Source organism: Pseudophryne corroboree (genome assembly GCF_028390025.1).
Source record: "Pseudophryne corroboree isolate aPseCor3 chromosome 3 unlocalized genomic scaffold, aPseCor3.hap2 SUPER_3_unloc_45, whole genome shotgun sequence".
Classification (NCBI taxonomy): domain Eukaryota; kingdom Metazoa; phylum Chordata; class Amphibia; order Anura; family Myobatrachidae; genus Pseudophryne; species Pseudophryne corroboree.
In genome coordinates this window covers 52,732-76,401 of record NW_026967536.1, presented here as the reverse complement: position 1 = coordinate 76,401, position 23,670 = coordinate 52,732, and the positions used below count along the sequence as shown (strand labels likewise).

At 47.7% G+C, this 23,670-nt stretch overlaps 1 protein-coding gene across 1 annotated transcript in view; it reads right to left on the bottom strand.

Moving 5' to 3' along the window:
• The window catches only part of LOC134984257 (zinc finger protein 208-like), a 276,214-nt gene extending 253,313 nt beyond the window's left edge, over positions 1 to 22,901 (bottom strand). The window contains exons 1-5 of the mRNA XM_063949878.1: positions 22,827 to 22,901; positions 22,518 to 22,720; positions 21,524 to 21,602; positions 21,306 to 21,404; positions 20,602 to 21,145 (exon numbers count right to left, since the gene is read on the bottom strand). Of these exons, the coding sequence (XP_063805948.1) occupies positions 20,602 to 21,145; positions 21,306 to 21,404 (643 nt within the window). The 5' untranslated portion in view covers positions 21,524 to 21,602; positions 22,518 to 22,720; positions 22,827 to 22,901. The remainder of the gene's footprint in view (positions 1 to 20,601; positions 21,146 to 21,305; positions 21,405 to 21,523; positions 21,603 to 22,517; positions 22,721 to 22,826) is intronic.
• Positions 22,902 to 23,670: the final 769 nt, after the last annotated feature.

Here is a 23,670-nt window from a genome sequence, read left to right as displayed (position 1 = left end):
TGGGTGTGCTCACAAGTACCTCAAGGTCATAGAAAGTCAGGACTAGTGCCATACCCTTCAACGATAGATGAGGTACTAGAGTTAAGGGGTGGGAGACCGGTGGACAAGAGATTTAATATTTCTAGTCCTCCTAGTTTGAAGCTCCACCAATACCATGTAGATAGGTCCCTAATATGTTTTAACATTTCCAATCCCCGAAAGCCGGGACATTGGGAAGTGTCATGGAACAATTGACATTCTCACACAGAGCCGACAGAATGCCCATAGACTCAGAACTTATACGCCAAATAGCCGACAGTGGAAAATATTTCCGGTATAGGTACACTCTAGGAAGTAGGACCATGCGAGTTGGAGAAGTATCACCAGGATACTGTGCACATATCATACAGCCTGATACGTGTACTAAGCAGATGAGGGAGCTAGGGATAGGATTCTTCCCCTGCAAGGTTTGTAATATGGTGATGTCATATTCTGTCCCATATGTTCTCCCCGATGACGCATATTTCATATGTGGGAGGAAGGCGTATAAGTGGCTTGCCCCAAACTCAGAGGGATTGTGTTACATTGGAAGTGTTGCCTGAAGTAATGACCATTACCCATAACAAAATGAAAGACATTCACCGCAATGCTCAAGCTCCTTACCCTCACACTCATTACGAACGCATCGTTATAAGACACCCTGTAGATAGGACAGAGCATGCGGCCTCTGATTTGATTCACGAATCCACCGGGATTCGATTCCGTCTCGCGGTAGATATCACCTGTACCGCCAGGGGAGCTATAAATTTTAGGTATATTCATGCGCTAGCAAACCTGATAGACAATATCACCGAAATGTATGATGACACCTTCAGGTATACTGGGAGAGAGTTGCAAGCCTACAAAACGGAGCTGGTCCAGCATAGGATGGTTCTCAATGACCTCACAGCGGTAACAGGCGGGTATTGTGTCACCCTAGCAACTCAGTATGGTGTGAAGTGCTGTACATATATCACTAACAGCACTGAGGATCCAATCGAGATCATAGATCGAAAAATGGACGATATATTGCAATTAAAGTGGGAGTTTCGAAGGAGGCACAATCTTACACTCGCTGCTGTGGGTAATGAGTTGACTGGCTGGGTTTCATGGTTGAACCCACGAAATTGGTTTTCAGGTTTAGGAGAATGGGCTCAAGGAGTTATCATGGATGTAGGAAAATTTCTCTTGTGTATCCTAGGAGTTGTCATAATGATCGATGTGATATTCAGATGTGTTCGGATTTTAATGAATTGCAAGCGTAGTACCAAATTGATGAGTTTGAGGAGCGAGGGCATTGTAACAACAACTGGTTTAATTTATGACCCGTCAATTGAGACAATGTTGTGATAAAATGTGATTCCACGGTCCGTTTCTTTCACCCGTTTCTCCTTTGGTTTTCTCCAAGGCACAAAGACCTCCACTCTGAAGAAGAATTTGATGACTCTTTATACAGACCACTAATGAACTGTGTCACAGACACCTGATGAGCTTTTAGAGACTGTTTCACAAACACCTGATGAGCTTTTAGAGACTGTAATTTTATGGACACTTGAAGAGCTTTGATTGCCACATACAGCAAAGCTACAGCAAAGATATACGACAATCCAGACAAGACATTAACAAGACTCCAATCGGCGACCACATATATAATCATATGACTGCATTTATAACGTTTGTTTCTTATCTTCATCCCTACTATCTTCAGGTAGTGACACACATAGTCGACAGGTAGTATAGACACATATATTAGCACTCACATATTTCCCCCTTCATGTATCATCAACTAATGTGCACCCCATTTGTTGGAACTAAAAGCCGAAAAGAGCTCGGTAGAGTTTGTTAGTTCATTTACAGACCCTTAATACGGGATGAGAAAGATTCAATGTATACTTCGCAATACCTCGAAGCTTGATTTAGAACACGTACGGCACGATGATACATGACCCCTCAGACATGGATTTCATACACACATGCTTTTACTATCTCACTAGGTCATACATTTCCCACCTCCTCCTCTCCTCCCTACTCCCAATCATAATGAGGTATTTACATGATAACATATATATTTTTCTGCTTGTATTGTTTAAAAAGTGGCAGTTATTGGTGACTGCCAAAGGGTGGACTGCCAAAGTCGAAAAATATTGTTATTCACAATGCCTTGTACTAACCCGAATGCACGTACCCGCTGCTCGTGCACCCACTCCCCCGTGCGTACACATCCCCTCAGGTTGCGTAAGGGACGCTACGACGTCGCCTGCGCATGGAGATGTGTATTTACGGCGGAGTTTGTGAGCGCCTAGCGAGCGACTCGATCGCAACATATTTAACTTAAATAGTGTGTTTTGTAGATAATATTTCCCTTAACAATGTTAGCAAGTATGTTTAGTGTAAGTGGTTTGTGGACATGGGGATCCCTCTTTGCATGATACGAAGGGTCTGACAAAGGTTGAACGGTGGTGTTTAGTATCTAACTGAAGAGTATTTTAATAGTAACATTTCAGTGTTGGCTAGGAAGAGATTGTTCGCTCCTGCGTGTAGTTATGTTTAAAATAAGAATTTACTCACCGGTAATTCTATTTCTCGTAGTCCGTAGTGGATGCTGGGGACTCCGTCAGGACCATGGGGAATAGCGGCTCCGCAGGAGACAGGGCACAAAATTTAAAAGTTTGACCACTAGGTGGTGTGCACTGGCTCCTCCCCCTATGACCCTCCTCCAAGCCTCAGTTAGGATACTGTGCCCGGACGAGCGTACACAATAAGGAAGGATTTTGAATCCCGGGTAAGACTCATACCAGCCACACCAATCACACTGTACAACCTGTGATCTGAACCCAGTTAACAGCATGAAAACCGAAAGAGTCTCTGAAACGATGGCTCCCAACAATAATAACCCGATTTTTGTAACAATAACTATGTACAAGTATTGCAGACAATCCGCACTTGGGATGGGCGCCCAGCATCCACTACGGACTACGAGAAATAGAATTACCGGTGAGTAAATTCTTATTTTCTCTGACGTCCTAAGTGGATGCTGGGGACTCCGTCAGGACCATGGGGATTATACCAAAGCTCCCAAACGGGCGTGAGAGTGCGGATGACTCTGCAGCACCGAATGAGAGAACTCCAGGTCCTCCTTAGCCAGGGTATCAAATTTGTAAAATTTTACAAACGTGTTCTCCCCTGACCACGTAGATGCTCGGCAGAGTTGTAATGCCGAGACCCCTCGGGCAGCCGCCCAAGAGGAGCCCACCTTCCTTGTGGAGTGGGCATTTACAGATTTAGGCTGTGGCAGGCCTGCCACAGAATGCGCAAGTTGAATTGTGCTACAAATCCAACGAGCAATCGTCTGCCTAGACGCAGGAGCACCCAGCTTGTTGGGTGCATACAGTATAAACAGCGAATCAGACTTCCTGACTCCAGCCGTCCTTGAAATATATATTTTTAATGCTCTGACAACGTCCAACAACTTGGAGTCCTCCAAGTCGCTAGTAGCCGCAGGCACCACAATAGGCTGATTCAGGTGAAACGCTGATACCACCTTAGGCAGAAATTGAGGACGCGTCCGCAGTTCTGCCCTGTCCGAATGGAAAATCAGATATGGGCTTTTGTACGATAAAGCCGCCAATTCTGACACTCTCCTGGCCGAAGCCAGAGCCAGTAGCATGGTTACTTTCCATGTAAGATATTTCAAATCCACCGATTTGAGTGGCTCAAACCAATGGGATTTGAGAAATCCCAAGACTACATTGAGATCCCACGGTGCCACTGGAGGCACAACCGGGGGCTGTATATGTAGTACTCCTTTAACAAAAGTTTGGACTTCAGGAACTGAAGCCAATTCTTTCTGGAAGAAAATCGACAGAGCCGAAATTTGAACCTTATTTGAGGCCCATAGACAATCCTGTTTGCAGGAAATGTAGGAATCGACCCAGTTGAAATTCCTCCGTCGGGGCCCTCCTGGCCTCACACCACGCAACATATTTTCTCCAAATGCGGTGATAATGTTGTGCGGTCACTTCCTTCCTGGCTTTAATCAGGGTAGGGATGACTTCTTCTGGAATGCCTTTTTCCTTCAGGATCCGGCGTTCAACCGCCATGCCGTCAAACGCAGCCGCGGTAAGTCTTGGAATAGACAAGGTCCCTGCTGTAGCAGGTCTCTTCTTAGAGGAAGGGGCCACGGATCTTCCGTGAGCATCTCCTGAAGCTCCGGGTACCAAGTCCTTCTTGGCCAATCCGGAGCCACGAGTATCGTTCTTACTCCCCTTTGCCGTATGATTCTCAATACCTTGGGTATGAGAGGCAGAGGAGGGAACACATACACTGACTGGTACACCCATGGTGTTACCAGAGCGTCCACAGCTAGCTCGTATCCCACTCTCGCGGTACAGCGTCCGCTACGCCAATAGCGTAGCATTACGGTACTCGGGCCGCCTATAGCGTGCTCGATACTAAGCGTAAGCCCGTGAGCGAACGTGCTGCTCGTGCGTCTCGACCACGGCCTAAGTGCGTACCATTACGGCACCTCGTGCGCCTATTGCGTACATTGTCTATAATAAGTATATAGCTTAGGTTCAAGGTAAATATTTGACTTTATCAATTTCTACTGTGGTTAGAGCCTGTTTGTGCTGTTCTCTGAAGGGAGTAGTACACACCGTTGTAGGAAATGTTCAGTTTCTGAGCAATTTCTCGCATGGAATAGCCTTCATTTCTAAGAACAAGAATAGACTGTCGAGTTTCACATGAAAGTTCTCTTTTTCTTGCCATTTTGAGAGTATAATCAAACCCACAAATGTGATGCTCCAGACACTCAACTAACTCAAAGATAGCCCAGTGTTATAGCTTCTCTAAAGAGCAAACCTGTTTTCAGCTGTGCTAACATAATTGCACATGGGTTTTCTAATCATCCATTAGTCTTCTACCACGATTAGCAAACACAATGTACCATTAGAACACTGGAGTGATGGTTGCTGGAAATGGACCTCTATACACCTATGTAGATATTCCATTAAAAACCAGACGTTTGCAGCTAGTACAGTCATTTACCACATCAACAATGTATAGAGTGTATTTCTGATTAATTTAATGTTATCTACATTGAAAAAAACAGTGCTTTTCCTTAAAAAAAAAAGGACATTTCTAAGTGACCCCAAACTTTTGAACGGTAGTGTATGATCCGGGGTATCTGAAGATGTGAACCGGACCACTAGCTCAGGAGATCCAATTAAAATGTTCTGGCATGGAACCTTCCATACTGGATCGCCTCGTATGAGGCTTAGATCTTTACCAACAATCTTATGCAAAGATGGATGGAGATCCGATTTGGCCGTAGAACTGCTCGGACCACATCCTGGAGTGTCTTTGCCTTGTCCTCTCGGAGGAACACTTTTTGAGCCACTGTATCCAGAAACATTCCCAGGAACAGGAGCCACTGAGTAGGCTCCAGGTGAGACTTCTGTAAATTGAGGATCCATCCATGATGTGACAGAAGCTGAATAGTGCAGTCTATATTGAGAAAAAGAAGCTCCCTGGATCTAGCCTTCATCAAGAGCTCGTCTAGGTAAGGGACAATACTGATCCCCTAGACTCGGAGCTGGAACATCATCTCCGCCATCACCTTTGTGAAGACCCTCGGAGCTGTGGACAGGTTGAAGGGTAGCGCCTGGAACTGGTAGTGATCGTTCAGCAGGGCAAACTGCAGGTAAGCCTGGTGAGGCGGCCAAATCGGGATATGGAGATAAGCGTCCTCTATATCCATGAACTCCCGTTCTCCCAGACCTGCAATCACTGCTCACAAGGATTCCATCTTGAACTTGAAAACCTTTAGGTATGGGTTCAAGGATTTTAGATTCAGAATTAGCCTTACCGAACCGTCCGGTTTTGGTATCATACACAGGTTGGAGTAGTAACCCTTTCCCTGTTGTTGTATTGGCACTGGAACAATGACCTGGGAATGGACCTACTTTAGGATGACCTGTTGCAGCGTAACTCGTGTATCCTCCAAAGCTGGTAAGCTTGACTTGAAAAATTGTTGGGGAGGAGCGCTGCTGAACTCCAGCTTGTAGCCCTGAGAAATGAGGTCCTTTACCCAGGTATCCTGGCAGGAGCTTTCCCAGATGCAGCTGAAGTGACGCAGTCGAGCTCCCACCTCAAGATCCAATCAGGGTGGGGGGGCACCATCATGCTGAGGCCCTAGTGGAAACTGAACTGGTGCTTTGTTCCCAAGAACCTACGGCAGCTGTTTTTTTTGTCTTGCCTCCAGAGCCTCTCGTCACGTTTCAGGTGCATCTGGCTCTTGATCTGAACCTGGCAGTTCGAAAGGACGGGGTAGATGGCCCTGGGTAGGAACGCCTAGCCAGCAGAGCCCCAGAGGGGAGAAACATGGATTTCCCTGCAGTAACCTTTGAAATTCACGTATCCAACTCAACCCCGATTGGCCACTCCCCTGAAAAAGGAAGAGACTCCACTCTGCGCTTGGAATCTGCGTCCGCTATCCACTGACGCAGCCACAAAGCTCTGCGCGTCGACACTGCCATGGCAGTAGTCCTAGCGCTAATAGCACCTATCTCCTTGAGAGAGTCAAACAAGACGCGTGCACTGTCCTGATTGTGCTTTATGAGAGTCACTGTAGTTACCAGGGAAATATCTCCTGCAAGGACCTCTTGAATTTGACCCTCCCATGTGTGAATGGCATGTGTCATCCAGCAACCCGCTATCACAGGTCTTTGTGATACACCAGCTATAGGATTTTAATTACCTACCGGTAAATCCTTTCCTCGTAGTCTGTAGATAATGCTGGGGTCCATTTCATACCATGGGGTAAAGACGGGTCCATTAGGAGCCAAGGGCACTTTAAGAATTGAATAATGTGGGCTGGCTCCTCCCTCTATGCCCCTCTAATGAGACTCAGTCTAGAAACTGTGCCTGAGGAGACGGACATACTTCGAGAGAAGGATATACAAGGACAGTGGTGGGATTCGAACCAGCACACACATAACAAGAGGAAAGCCATGCTAAGCAAACTTGAACAGGAACAGCAACAGCTGAACCAACAATACTTAACCAAGTAAATATGCAGGAAAACACAAAGCACTGGGCGGGCGCCTAGTATCCTCTACGGACTACGAGAAAAGGATTTACCGGTAGGTAATTAAAATCCTATTTTCTCTTACATCCTAGAGGATACTGGGGTCCATTTAGTACCATGGAGATGTACCAAAGCTCCCAAACCGGGTGGGAGAGTGCTGAGGTTCCTGTAGAACACAGTGACCAAACTGAAGGTCCTCAGAGGCCAAAGTATCGAACTTGTAGAACTTGGCAAACCTGTTCGAACCTGACCAGGTAGCCGCTCGGCAAAGTTGTAAAGCCAAGACACCCCAGGAAGCTGCCCAGGAAGAACCCACTGAACGAGTAGAGTGGGCCTGTACAGATCTTGGAACCGGCAATCCTGCCATGGAATAAGTATGCTGGATAGTAAGCCTGATCCAGCGAGCAATTGTCTGCTTAGACACCCAATCTTATTGGGATCATAAAGCACAAACAGCGCATCCGATTTCCTGTGATGAGCTGTCCGCTTTACATACACCTACAAGGCCCTTACAACATCCAAGGCCCTTGAAGTAGCCGAGGTGTCAGTAGCCACTGACAATAGGTTGGTTGATATGAAAAGCCGATACAACCTTAGGAAGAAATTGCTGACGCGTTCTGAGTTTAGCTCTATCCTCATGAAATATTAAGTAGGGGCTCTTATTATTATTATTATTATTATTATTATTATCCTTTATTTATATGGCGCCACAAGGGTTCCGCAGCGCCCAATTACAGAGTACACATGCACATAATCAAAACAGGAAAACAGTGACTTACAGTTGAAAACAATTTAGGACAAGTACAGGGTAACCAAGCGTAACTACACCAGTAAATGACAGAGATAAGTTCCAGGTGGCCAAAAAACTGCGTGATTTGGGCAGTTGAGAATTATTAAAGTAAGAAAAAGGTGAGCACATGAGGGAAGAGGGCCCTACTCGTGAGAGCTTACATTCTAAGGGGCTCAGTGATAGTTCTGCTGTGTGGACCTGTTTATCTGGAACTTCTGTGTGGAAGTACTGTGGACCTAAATCCTCTACTGGGACTTACTATCTGGACTGCTACCTGTATATTGTTTCTGGGCTATATTTACGTCTGTTTCCTGTGAATTATATATTCCTGTGTGCTGTGAGAAATAAACCATCACTTTGGTTTCATCTGCTCTGTGTCTGAGTGATTAGAAGAACTCTGTATCCTCACATTATGAGACAACGCCCCCAACCCTGACACACGTCTTGTTGACACTAAGGCCAACACCGCCTGTAAAGGCTCAAAACAATCTGATTGCAGGAACTGCAACACCACATTGAGATCCCAAGGTGCTGTAGGAGGCACAAAGAGCGGTTGGATGTGCAGAACCCCTTTTAAGAACGTCTGAACGTCAGAGAGGGCAGCCAATTGTTTCTGGAAGAAAATGGACAAGGCTGAAATCTTGACTTTTATAGAGCCCATCTAAAGGCCCACATCCACACCTGCTTCCAAAAAGAGAAGTAAACATCTCAGTTGAAACTCCACCGCAGGAAACTGCTTGGATTCAATCCAAGACACATTTTTTCCAATTATGATGGTAATGCTTAGACATTAATCCCTTCCTGGGTTGGATCAGGGTTGGAATTACCTTGTACGGGATCCTTTATCGGGATAGAATCTGATACTCAACTTCCATGCCGTCAAACGTAGCTGTGGTAAGTCTTGATAGATAAACGGCCCCTGTTGAAGAAGGTCCTCGCAAAGAGGCCACGGATCCTCTAGGAGCAACTCCGGTAGATCCGCATACCAAGCCCTTCTTGGCCAGTCTGGATCAATGAGGATTGCCTGAATCCTTGTCTTTTTGATTATTTTGAGAATTTTTGGGAAGAGCAGAAGTGAAGGGAAGCCTATTTGTCGGTTCCAAGTGTGAATTTGGAAGGTTCAGAATTCACACGTGATCCAGGAGTAGTTGAGTTGAGAGGGCAATGCTTTGTAACAACCTCTTCCAGGGGGATGCCTTTATCAGTAGATCGTCCAGGTATGAAATTATGTTCACTTCCTGTTTGCGGAGGAGAAGCATCATCATCTCTACCATGACTTGGTGAACACCCTCAGTGCTGTGGAGAGGCCTTCAATCAGGTGAGAAGTCTGTAGCCACTGTCTGGTAAACCCACGGAGTCACCAGCGCGTCCACCGACACTGCTTGTGGGTCTCTCGACCTGGAACAATACCACCTGAGCTTCTTGCTGAGACGAGAGGCCATCATGTCGATCTGAGGAACTCCCCACCGACTTGTCACGTCACCGAACACCTCAGGGTGGAGGACCCACTCTCCTTGGTGGAGGAGAATTCTTGTTACCTCTAACATTGCAGCTCTGCTCTTTGTTCCACCCTGCCAGTTTATTTGTCTGACTGTACCTGAATGACTTGATCTTGAAGATGTGCCGCTTATTGAAGGGCATTGTATATGGCCCTAAGTTCCAGAATGTTTATTGGTAGAATGGCTTTTTGATTTGACCATTTTCCCTGGAAGTTTTCCCTCTAGGTGACTGCTCCCCAAACTCTGAGGCTTGCATATGTGGTTAGTAGAATCCAATTTTGAATCCCGAACCTGCGGCCTTCAATCAGGTGAGAAGTCTGTAGCCACCGGAGTGAAATTCTGGCTTTCGGCAACAGGCGTGTCTTCTGGTGCATGTGAAGATGCGATCCGGACCACTTGTCCAAGAGATCCAGCTGGAAGGGCCTTGTGTGAAACCTTCCGTACTGCAGTGCCTTGTAGGAGGCTACCATCTTCCACAGTAGGCAAATGCACTGATGTACCGATATCCAAGTTGGCTTCAGGACATCCCGGACCATTGACTGGATCACCAATGCCTTTTCCAATGGAAGGAACACCATCTGTACTTCTGTATCGAGTATCATTCCCAAGAAGGGAAGCCTATTTGTCGGTTCCAAGTGTGAATTTGGATGGTTTAGAATCCACACGTGATCCCGGAGTAGTTGAGTTGAGAGGGCAATGCTTTGTAATAACCTCTTCCTGGGGGATGCCTTTATCAGTAGATCGTCCAGGTATGAAATTATATTCACTTCCTGTTTGCGGAGGAGAAGCATCATCATCTCTACCATGACTTGGTGAACACCCTCAGTGCTGTGGAGAGGCCAAATGGCAGGGCCTGGAACTGGTAGTGACAGTCCTGTATTGCAAACCTTAGATAAGCCTGATGAGGTGGCCAGATTGGAATATGGAGGTACGCATCCTTGATATTTAGAGACACCAGGAATTTCCCTTCCTCCAGACCTGAGATCACCGCTTTTAGAGACCCCATCTTGAATTTGAATATCCATAAGTATGGGTTCAGGATTTTAGGTTCAAGATGGGCCTTCCAAACAATCCGGCTTCGGTACTACGAACAGGTTGGAAAAATAACCCTTATTCTGTAGCTGAGGTGGAACTGGGACAATGACCTGTGTATGAACCAACTTTTGAATTGCCTGTTGCAGGATTATACTTGCTTCCTGAGAAGCTGGTAAGCGTGATTTTAAAAATCTGTGAGGTGGGAGTTCTTGAAACTCCAGTATGTATCCATGGGCAATAAGATCTTTGACCCAGGGATTTAAGCATGATGTTGCCCAGATATGACTGAAATCCTTAAAACGTGACTGAAATCCTTTAAACGTGCTCTCACCTGCCTGTTCTTCAGGCAGTGTGGTCCACCGTCATGCTGAAGACTTTCAGGAAGCAGAACCTGAGCTCTGTTCTTGAGAACCTGTAGTTGCAGGTTTCTGGTTTTCCTCGACCACCTCTAAAGGCAGTGGAGGAACCTTTGGATCTGTTTTTAAATTTTGCTGCCCGAAAGGACTGCAACGTAGGGGCAGAATATGATTTTCTAGCCAGGGTTGCTGCGGAAGGAAGATATGTCGACTTAACCGCAGTCGCCTTGAATATCCAGGTATCCAGTTCATCTCCGAACAAGGCCTCATCTGTGAAGGGCAGGCTCTCCATGCTTCTCCTGGAATCCGAAACCGCAGTCCACTGGCGTAGCCATAAGCCTCTGTGTGCTGACACTGACACGTGCGTTGAGCAGGCCAATTTCCTTCATGGCCTTCACCATAAAGTTTGCAGAATGTAATGCAAGAGTAATTAAATTTCACTCCTATGCAAACAATCTAAATCATCAATTAGGTTACCTGACCATTTTGCAGTGGCCCTAGATATCCACGCACAAGCAATAGTGGGTCTTTGGGCCACCCCAGCAGCTGTGTACAGAGATTTGAGTGTGGTCTCAATTCCGCGGTCAGTCGTATCCTTTAAGGAGGCTGCGCCTGGGACAGGTAAATAATTTTACGTGACAATCTAGATACAGAGGCGTCCACTATCGGTGGATTTTCCCATTTCTTCCTATCATCCTGAGGGAAAGGAAATGAGCTGAGCAATCTTTTAGGGGTTTGAAACTTTTTCTCTGGATTTACCCAAGTTTCTGCAAAAAGAGAACGTAACTCTTTTGACGCAGGGAAAGTAACCGAGGATCTTTTTTACATGAAAATAAGATTCTTCCTCTTCTACGGTTACTTTTTCTGAAATCTTCAATACATCCCAAATGGCCTCTATCAGAGCCTGCACCCCTTGAGCAAGAGCTGCACCCCCCCCCTCCAGATCCACCTCACCGTCCCCTGTATCTGAGGCATCGTCATCAGTGTCAGCCTGCAATATCTGGGCCAGTGTACACTTCTGTGGATAAATGGGAGGGGTTTGAGTCGCTGGTGTGGGGGCTGACTCTTTATTCATCAGGTTCTCCATAGACTTTCTCAAATACTGTGTCTCCTGCTCAGTATGGGAGAGTTTATTAGAAATATTAGTAATCATCCCCCTTATGGAGTCCAGCCAAGGCGGTTCAGACCCAGTAGCCTGAGAATGTGTACTGTCCTGAGTACACTGTAGGGATCCCCCTGGGGAGGAAAAACATTCTGCTGTGCAGGAAACACACTCCTTGGATATTGTAATGTGAGGTACACACACACACACACACACACACACACACACACACACACACGAGAATATGCAGTAAGCGCAATTCTACACAGCGCCCCATTAGCTAACAAATAACTTAGCCAGGTGCGGACTAAATACCCTTAATAGGGTATTAGTAAGGACATAACTGCTGCCCCCCCCCTTCCCTCTATAACCCCCTGGTACCGCCGAGGGAGTCTGGAGTTGATATGGAGGGGCAGCGTTTTATGTGTGAGCTGCAGAGAGAAAATGGCGCTGGTGAGCTGCTGGATCCGCTCATAGTGAAGACCCCGCCCCCTTGATGGCGCACGGTCTTCCCGCATTTTATACTGGCCTGAGGTATTTTTTATGCATACACGATGGGTGAGACCCCTGTAAGGCTGTATCTGCCAGTGTCCTGGGTATTGTGACTATCAGCTCGCCCCTCAGTGCGATCATACATCAGTGTGTACTGAAAGCCTGGAGCCGCAGCCTTGCAGCGCTGCGCTCCTACCCATGTGCCGCCATCTGCGCTGGTGAACCACTAGCTGGGACGCCAGTGTTATACTCACCACTCTCCTTACTTCTGGCTCTGTTAGGGGTGGCAGCATGCTGCGGGTCTATACGCTCGCCGTGGGGATTGCGAGTAGGACCCTCAGGAGCTCAGTGTCCGGTCAGCAGAGTAACGGGACCATTAACTCTTCAGGAAGTTGGGCCGTTCTCCCCCCTAAGTCCCACGAAGCAGACATGCTGGTGACACCCAGCCTGCCTGTAAGATAACAAACAGAAAAACTCCTCAGGAGCTCCACTAGCTGTGATCGGCTTCTCTGGGCACATTTTTTAAACTGAGTCTGGTAGGTGGGGCATAGAGGGAGGAGCCAGCCCACACTATAAAATTCTTAAAGTGCCCTTGGCTCCCAGTGGACCCGTCTATACCCCATGGTCCTTACGGAGTCCCCAGCATCCTCTAGGACGTAAGAGAAATAGACTTTAGTGTAGTCTCTATTTTCCTTTAATGCAGAGGAGCCAGGGACTGGTAATAGCACTTTCTTTGATAGGAGACTGATACGTCTACTGCCGAGGGCTCTCCCAGTGTTTCCTGCCTTCTGGAGTAAATGGGAAAGTGTGCAGAAACCGTTTTGTCACCTGGTATTTTTTATCAGGATTTTTCCAGGTTAACTTAAACATGTCATCTAGTTCCTTAGAATCAGGGAAAGTGACACTAATTTATTTTTCTGTGCTAAGAAAAACGACTGCTGTATGGCAGAAGGTGAGTCCTCTGTAATAGGATCCCATTCCTCCCCCTCCTCCTGTACCTCGTCCTCAGATTCTGAGAGTAACTCAGGCAGCCTACGCTTATGTGGCCCTGAACTAGGGAGAAGGGGCTGTTTATCCTCTGCCCTTGCAGCTAGGTCTGCTACAGCCTGCTGCAGTTGTTGTGTCTTTTGCTTATTAGCAGTGAGCTGGGATGACATGTCTGTTATCATGGTTTTTATGGCACTGAGCCAGGATGGCTCCTGACCCTCCCCCCAGTCTCCTCACTAACTTGGGAGGACTGGCTGCATTGTTCAGATGAGAGGGAACCATCCGTAGAGGGAGAGAATCTGGTGTGACATACACTGCATAACTGGTGTTTTACCATGTTTACAGTAGACAAACATTCACACCCACACACAGACAAGTATATTACATAGTAACATAGTATCTGAGGTTGAAAAAAGACAATTGTCCATCGAGTTCAACCTATTTGTGGTGTCCTATGCATGATGATTTGACTAAAATTTCTGACTGATGCTGCTGTCAGCCATTGCATTTTATCCCTATTTATATTAACTATAATGCATGACTATGCACCATACCCCTGGATATCCTTATCCATTAGGAATTTATCTAACCCATTCTTAAATGTGTTGACAGATTCCGCCATTACAAGTCCCTCGGGCAGGGAATTCCAAACACGTATTGTCCTTACCGTGAAAAAGCCTTTACGCCATATTGTGCGGAATCTCCTCTCCTCTAACCTGAGCGAATGTCCACGAGTCCTCTGTGTTGATCTAACCAAAAACAGGTCCCGCGCAAGCTCTGTGTATTGTCCCCTTATATATTTGTAGATGTTGATCATATCCCCTCTTAGTCTCTGCTTTTCCAATGTAAACATGCCTAGTCTTTCAAGCCTTTCCTTGTATTCCATCGTCTCCATGCCCAAGCAAGCCTGCCCAGACTGAATAGCAAGCCTGCACAGACTGTATGTGAGAAGGAGACACAGAGAGAGAGGAACAGCACACCCAGTCCCAGCAGACTCAGTGAGACTGCAGGCTGTCTGTATCACGGTACAACACCGGAGTCTTGTCCTTTTTAGGACACTATAGTGTGTATAATAGCGGCTGTTCTCCTTATTTACACCTCCCGGCACTGTAAGCAGAGGAAGGCGCCAAAACGCCGCTGGTACCGCTCTTAGGAAGCTCCGACCCCTGTAATGGCGCCGGAGCTATACATTAATTTATACTGGCAAATGTCTCCCAACAGGTGCAGAATGTGACATAAATGTCTGTTTCCATCACCGCTGCCAGTGTACACAGGGGGTCTATAGCGGATCCCTCCGTAGAGCGTCCGTATGTCGCCCCTGCAATCGCCCCCTTGCGGGTCCCCCGGTTTGTACTCACCACTCTTCTCACCTCCCGGCATTGTTAGGGGTGTTCTGTGATTGCATTTGCTAATGCGCAATGCCCTGCGGTACCAACAACCTCTTAGGACTGTGGTCCTGCAGCGGGGAAGCGGCTCTGACGCCTGAAGAGACCAGTAACCGTCTCCCCCTAACTCCCTCAGTGCAGGTATACCGACAACAACAACGTTTAAAATAAACTGAAGAAAAATCCTCTGGAGCTCCAGAGTGGCATCCTCTCCTGAGGGCACATTTTACTAAACTGGATGTAGGAGGGGGCATAGAGGGGAGGAGCCAGCACACCCAGTGGAAGAACTTTAAAGTGCACCGGCTCCTTTGGACCCCATCTATACCCCATCATACAAAGTCCCCAGTATCCCTTATGGATGTTAGAGAAAAAGGAGTGGTTTATAGATAGACCAGCGTGTGCTAATAGAGACACTCTCATTGAATACCTGCCATGTTATACTATAGACAGATGTATTGCTAGCACACAGTATGGCTGCTGGTGACACAGAGTGACATGATGTGAGGGGGAGAGCAGGAGTATAATAGGGGCTGATGGATCCTGATGTATGAGATACACCAGAGAGTGTGGGGAGGAGACTGGTCAGATCTCTGGGCTGGTAACACACAGTGACATGATGTGAGGGAGGAGCAGGAGTATAATAGGGGCTGATGGCTCCTGATGTATGAGATACACCAGAGAGTGTGGGGAGGAGACTGGTCAGATCTCTGGGCTGGTAACACACAGTGACATGATGTGAGGGGGAGAGCAGGAGTATAATAGGGGCTGATGGCTCCTGATGTATGAGATACACCAGAGAGTGTGGGGAGGAGACTGATCAGATATCTGGGCTGGTGACACACAGTGACATGATGTGAGGGGAGAGCAGGAGTATAATAGGGGCTGATGGCTCCTGATGTATGAGATACACCAGAGAGTGTGGGGAGGAGACTGGTCAGATCTCTGGGCTGGTAACACACAGTGACATGATGTGAGGAGGTGAGCAGGAGTATAATAGGGGCTGATGGCTCCTGATGTATGAGATACACCAGAGAGTGTGGGGAGGAGACTGGTCAGATCTCTGGGCTGGTAACACACAGTGACATGATGTGAGGGGGAGAGCAGGAGTATAATAGGGGCTGATGGCTCCTGATGTATGAGATACACCAGAGAGTGTGGGGAGGAGACTGATCAGATATCTGGGCTGGTGACACACAGTGACATGATGTGAGGGGAGAGCAGGAGTATAATAGGGGCTGATGGCTCCTGATGTATTAGATACACCAGAGAGTGTGGGGAGGAGACTGGTCAGATCTCTGGGCTGGTAACACACAGTGACATGATGTAAGGGGAGAGCAGGAGTATAATAGGGGCTGATGGCTCCTGATGTATGAGATACACCAGAGAGTGTGGGGAGGAGACTGGTCAGATCTCTGGGCTGGTAACACACAGTGACATGATGTGAGGGGGAGAGCAGGAGTATAATAGGGGCTGATGGCTCCTGACTCCACGCTGGGAAAAATGAGATTTATGGTAAGAACTTACCATTGTTAAATCTCTTTCTGCGAGGTACCCTGGGCTCCACAGGGAATTACATTGGGGTGTACAATAGGATCTTGATCCGAGGCACCAACAGGCTCAAAGTTTTGACCTTCTTCCCAGAAAGCATAGCGCCGCCTCCTCTATAACCCCGCCTCCGTACACAGGAGCTCAGTTTTTGTTAACCAGTCCAATTCAGTAGCAGGAAAAGAGACAACAGTTAGTAGCCACATACACAACACATTCTCATGACAGGAGAAAGTGTCAGTGGCTAATACCATACCAACCCAAAGAAGCCAAGTGCGTCAGGGTGGGCGCCTTGTGGAGCCCAGTGTACCTCGCTGAAAGAGATTTAACAACGGTAAGTTCTTACCATAAATCTCGTTTTCTGCTGCGGGGTACACTGGGCTCCACAGGGAATGACATTGGGGATGTCCTAAAGCAGTTCCTCATGGGAGGGGATGCACTGTAGCGGGCACAAGAACCCGGCGTCCAAAGGAAGCATCCTGGAAAGCGGCAGTATCGAAGGCATAGAACCTTATGAACGTGTTCACTGAGGACCACGTAGCCGCCTTGCACAATTGTTCAAGGATCGCACCGTGGCAGGCCGCCCAAGAAGGTCCAACCGACCGAGTAGAATGGGCCTTTATGGTAGCAGGAGCTGGAAGGCCAGCCTGTACATAAGCATGTGCAATCACCATTCTAATCCATCTGGCCAGGGTCTGCTTGTGAGCAGGCCAGCCACGTTTGTGAAAACCAAACAGAACAAAGAGAGAATCCAACTTTCTGACGGGAACTGTCCTCTTCACATAGATACGGAGAGCCCATACCACATCGAAAGACCTCTCTTTGGTAGACAAGTTAGGAGAGGCAAAGGCAGGAACCACGATCTCCTGATTCGATAAATACCCGGGACGTGTACTAAGAACCGCCCGATCACAGTGAAAAATCAGATAATGTAACCTACAAGACAAGGCACCCAAATCCGACACCCGTCTAGCAGAGGCAATAGCCAGCAGAAACAATACATTAAGGGAAAGCCACTTAAGGTCTGCAGATTCAAGAGGCTCAAACAGAGACGCAACGCCTCCAGAACCACTGACAGGTCCCAAAGAGCCACAGGCAGGACATAGGGAGGTTGAATCCGCAACACACCCTGAGTGAACGTATGCACATCAGGCAAGGTCGCAATTTTTTTCTGGAACCAAACCGACAAGGCATAAATATGAACATTGATGGAGGCCAGACGAAAGCCCAAGTCCAGGCCCTGTTGTAGAGGGGCCAAAATTTTGGCCGTACTAAACTTGTAAGCATCATAATTGTTAGATGCACACCAAGCAAAGTAAGAATTCCAGACCCTATGGTAAATCCGAACAGAGGTCGGTTTCCGGGCCTTCAACATGGTTTGAATGACCGCCTCAGAAAATCCTTTGGCCTTGAAGACGGAAGCTTCAAGAACCACGCCGGCAAAGCCAATCGGGCCCTGAGCGAGGAAATCTGGGCACTGCGGAAGTAGAAGGGGATGCTCTATCAATAGACCCTGAAGGTCTGAGAACCAGTGCCATCTGAGCCACGCTGGAGCGATCAGAAGTAGTATTTCTTCTTCTTGCTTGAACTTCCGGAGGGAACACGTATAGCAGCCGAAAGTTCCATGGAATTGCCAGTGCGTCCACGAACGCTGCTTGAGGATCCCTTGTCCTTGCTACGAAGACCAGAACCTTGTGATTGTGTCGAGATGCCATCATGTCCCCACTTGTACACGAGGAGTTGAAACACTTCTGGATGGAGGCTCCACTCTCCGGCATGTACGTCCTGACGAATGAGAGAGTCCGCTTCCCAGTTTAGGACCCCCGGAACGAGCACTGCCGATATGGCTGGCAGATGACGTTCCGCTCACTGAAGAATCCGTGATACTTCCCTCAATGCCATGCGGCTTCGAGTGCCGCCCTGATGACTTATGTACGCCACGGTGGCGTTGTCCGACTGCACTTGAACAGGTCTGTTCTGTATTAAATGCTGGGGCCAAGTTCAATTAGTTGAACACCGCCCGCAATTCCAGAATGTTTATCGGGAGGAGAGACTCCTCCTTGGTCCACCGACCCTGAAAGGAGTGTTGCTCCAAGACTGCACCCCAACCTCTCAGACCTGCATCCGTCGTCAGAAGGAACCGGTTGGAGATTCAGAAAGGACGACCCTTGCTCAATCGTTGGTCCTGAAGCCACCAGCTCAGTGACAGACGGACCTCCGGAGACAAGGAGATCATTTGAGACCTGATCCGGTGAGGCAGGCCGTCCCACTTGGCAAGAATCAGCATCTGCAGAGGGCAGGAATGGAATTGAGCATACTCCACCATGTTTAAAGCAGACACCATGAGACCTAGCACTTGCATTGCCGAATGTATCGACACTTGCGGACGAGATAGGAAGCATCGAATCCTGTCCTGATGCTTCATGACTTTCTCCTGAGACAAGAACAACTGCTGGTTGTGAGTGTCGAACAATGACAACAGGTGCACCATGCTCCAAGCAGGGACCAGGAAAGATTTCTTCCAGTTGATGAGCCACCCGTGGGCTTGCAGAAACTGTATAGTCAGATCCAGATGGCGTAAGAGAGTTTCTGGGAAATTTGCCAGGATCAACAAGTCGTCCAGTTACGGTAGGATCCTGACCCCTTGACTGCGGAGCACAGCCGTCATGACCACCATGACCTTGGTGAAGACCGGAGCCGTGGTCAAACCAAAGGGTAACGCCCGAAATTGGTAATGGAGGTTGCCAACCGCAAACCTCAGGTATTGCTGATGCGACATTGCAATGGAAATATGCAGGTAAGCATCCTGTATGTCCAGGGAGACCATATGATCCCCAGGTTCCAATGCCAGAACAATAGAGCGAAGAGTTTCCATACGAAACTTGGAGACCTTCACAAATTTGTTCAAGGACTTGAGGTTGAGAATGGGCCGGGATGACCCATTCGGTTTCGGGACTAGGAACAGCGGTGAATAGTACCCCTTGTCTCTCTGAGCCAGAGGAACCTGTACTACCACTCCCGTGTCCAGGAGGGACTGTACCACCGAATTAAGAGTTTTTGCCTTCACCTGATCCAAAGGGATGTGTGTCAGGCAAAATCTGAGGGGGGTGATTTTTGAAGGATACGGCGTAACCTCAAGTGACGACTTACTGTACCCAGGCATCGGAAGTGGTCTTCAACCATTCCTGGGTATACCCTAGAAGTCGGCCCCCCACCCTGGGATCCCCCATGCGTAAGGCTTGTCAGTTTTGGAAGCAGGCTGACGGGTAGCCCAGGCCCGTTTGGGCTTATTTGGTTTGGAAATGCGAACCTGTTTCGAGTACGCCTGACCCTTTGCTTTCCCTGAAGGATGAAAGGAGCGAAAGGGAGTACTCTTAGCCTTCAAGACCGAAGGGGCAGTACTAGGTAGACACGTTGTTTTAGCAGAAGCTAAGTCAGCCACTATCTTGTGGAGGTCTTCTCTGAAAACAATGTCTCCCTTAAACGGGAGTACCTCCTGGGTTTTCTTAGAATCCAGATCCACGGACCAGACCGCAACCATAGAATCCGGCGAGCCAATATGGACGTAGTAGAAACCTTGGCTGCCAGAATACCTGTATCCGAAGCTGCCTCCTTAATGTAATGACACGCTGTGACAATATACGACAAGCATGATCAGAAGCGTTGGACGGCAACTCCGCCTCCAGCTCCTGAGCCCACGCTTCCACAGCTTCTGGAGCCCATGTCGCTGCAATGGTGGGCCTATGTGCAGCACCGGTTAGGGTGTAAATTGCCTTTAAACAACCCTCCACACGCTTATCCGTCGGCACTCTCAGGGACGTGACAATAGTTACGGGCAGAGCTGAGGATACCACCAGCTGCGCCACCTGCGAATCCACTGGCGGGCGTGATTCCCAATTTTTACTTAGCTCCGCAGCGAGGGGGAAGCGAGCCAGCATCTTCTTGTGAGGCGTGAATTTCTTTAAAAAGCTTTTACTAGGGCTACAGCCCCCCTGTTGTATGCCTGCTTACTGCATGTCACCAACTACAAAACTGAGCTCCTGTGCACAAAGGTGGGGTTATAGAGGAGGCGGCGCTATGCATTCTGGGAAGAAGGTCAAAGATTTGAGCCTGTTGGTGCCTCGGATCAAGAGCCTACTCTAATCCCCAATGTCATTCCCTGTGGAGCCCAGTGTACCCCGCAGCAGAAATACATATTCCACATTAGTGTGTACTGACAGAGGAGGGTGTAAGATAAGAGATTGCTATAGGGACTGAGCAAGGAGAATATGTGACTCTTTTCTGTAATAAGTGTTTATTACTCACCTGTGCTGATATCTGTAGGGATTTCCTCCTCCTTACACTGCTGATCACCCCTCACATACATCTCTTCTTCTCCCTCTATATCTTCTGCCTTTATATCAGTCACATACGTCTCTTCTTCTCCCTCTATATCTTCTGCCTTCATATCAGTCACATACATCTCTTCTTCTCCCTCTATATCTTCTGCCTTTATATCAGTCACATACGTCTCTTCTTCTCCCTCTATATCCTCTGCCTTTATATCAGTCACATACGTCTCTTCTTCTCCCTCTATATCTTCTGCCTTTATATCAGTCACATACGTCTCTTCTTCTCCCTCTATATCTTCTGCCTTTATATCAGTCACATACGTCTCTTCTTCTCCCTCTATATCTTCTGCCTTTATATCAGTCACATACGTCTTTTCTTCTCCCTCTGTATCTTCTGCCTTTATATCAGTCACATACGTCTCTTCTTCTCCCTCTATATCTTCTGCCATTATATCAGTCATATACGTCTCTTCTTCTCCCTCTGTATCTTCTGTTTTAATATCAGACAGACGTTCTACCTAAAAAAACCAAAAAAAAATTATAATGACATTTGCATACAGTCAAATGAAACTGAGGTGAAACAGTATAATATCAGTGTATAAGACACACACAGCTCCTCTACAGATCATATAGTGACAGTCACTTTGGTATATTGGGGATACCCTAAATCCCACCTACCTGATCCTCCTGTGGGATCCTGTGATTCTCCTCTGTACAATCCTGGGAATACAGAGGACGGGGACATCTCTTTGGGGGTATCTCTGTTACTGGGCACATCTGTAGGAGACACACAGTGACTGAGTACAGTGTATATATGTGATTATCAGATGATGTGTGTATATAGGGGGCCCCCATACCTGCTCTCCCCTGTACAATACATGACAGTCTCCTCTTACCCAGTAATGTGAGGGTCCGGTGATTCTCCATCATCACGTCCTTGTACAGACCCCTGTGTTCCTCTACATACTCCTCCTCCTGCATGGAGACATAGACAGTGACATCCTGACACCTTATAGGAACCTGACACACACAGTGATACAGTCATCACCCAGACACATCCCCTGGTGTTACTGTATAATGCCCCATTCTCAGCAGTCACCTCTCCAGTCATCACCCAGACACATCCCCTGGTGTTACTGTATAATGCCCCATTCCCAGAAGACACCTCTCCAGTCATCACCCAGACACATCCCCTGGTGTTACTGTATAATGTCCCCTTCCCAACATTCACCTCTCCAGTCATCACCCAGACACATCCCCCAGTGTTACTGTATAATGTCCTATTCCCAGCAGTCACCTCTCTAGTCATCACCCAGACACATTCCCTGGTGTTACTGTATAATGCCCCATTCCCAGCAGTCACCTCTCCAGTCATCACCCAGACACATCCCCTGGTGTTACTGTATAATGCCCCATTCCCAGAAGACACCTCTCCAGTCATCACCCAGACACATCCCCTGGTGTTACTGTATAATGTCCCCTTCCCAACATTCACCTCTCCAGTCATCACCCAGACACATCCCCCAGTGTTACTGTATAATGTCCCATTCCCAGCAGTCACCTCTCCAGTCATCACCAGACACATCCCCTGGTGTTACTGTATAATGTCCCATTCCCAGCAGTCACCTCTCCAGTCATCACCCAGACACGTCCCCTGGTGTTACTGTATAATGTCCTATTCCCAGCAGTCACCTCTCCAGTCATCACCCAGACACGTCCCCTGGTGTTACTGTATAACACCCCATTCCCAGCAGTCAGCTCTCCAGTCATAACCCAGACACGTCCCCCGGTTTTACTGTACAATGTCCCATTCCCAGCAGTCACCTCTCCAGTCATCACCCAGACACGTTCCCCGGTGTTACTGTATAATGCCCCATTCCCAGCAGTCACCTCTCCAGTCAGCAGCTGAATGATCTTGTTGGTGAGTTCCAGTATCTTCTGGTCATTGTGTCTCTTATGTATCAGTGTGTCAGTGAGTGAGGTGGAGGCACCGTGATGGGGCTCTAGGTCCTGCTTAGTCCACCTGCAACACGAGGATTGTTGCTGGGGGTCTCACGGTCACCAGATGTCTTCTTCACTATGGTGTAGTCCTGCTAAATGGGGGAGACATCAATATCACTGTAAATACTCCCAGATCTCCTCACCTCCCCAGTCATGTCCCTGTATTATTATTATAGATAATAGGATTTTAATACCTACCGGTAATTCCTTTTCTCTTATTCCGTAGAGGATGCTGGGGACGCTTCAAGAACCATGGGGTATAGATGGGATCTGCAGGAGACATGGGTACTTTAAGACTTTGAATGGGTGTGAACTGGCCCCTCCCTCTATGCCCCTCCTCCAGACTCCAGTTTAAGTAACTGTGCCCAGGAAGACGGCCATTACGAGGAAATAATTTATTGTTAAACCACGGTGAGCATCTTACCAGCTCACACCTCCAGTATGGGGCAGAACGTTCCATTCAATAGAACACCAGCTGACGGCATGAAGAATATGAAGCAATATGCTGACATAAAGCATAACACAACCTGTGGGTAAACACAACCAATAACAGCATAACGCATGCCACAGCATGAATAACGTCAGCAACAGGCTGACTTAAACGCAACACCCAATGTGTGTAACCATACCCAATAACTGCAGATACAGTACGCACTGGGACGGGTGCCCAGCATCCTCTATGGACTAAGAGAAAAGGATTTACCGGTCAGTATTAAAATCCTATTTTCTCATACGTCCTAAAGGATGCTGGGGACGCTTCAAGAACCATGGGGTTTATACCAAAGCTCTAGAATGGGCTGTCAAAGTCAGAAAAATATCACTATGCACACTGCCATATTTGCACCTCATACATGTCCGCGTTGCGCATGCGTGCGCTCTCCCGTGCGTGCGCATACCCGCTGTTACGTGCACCCGCAGGTGCACGGTATGCGTATTTACGGTAGAGTTTATGTGTTCGCAGCGTGCGACTCAATCGTTACATATTTTCACTATATAATGTATTTTGTAGATCATGGTCCCTTTGATAGATTCTGAAAGTTTG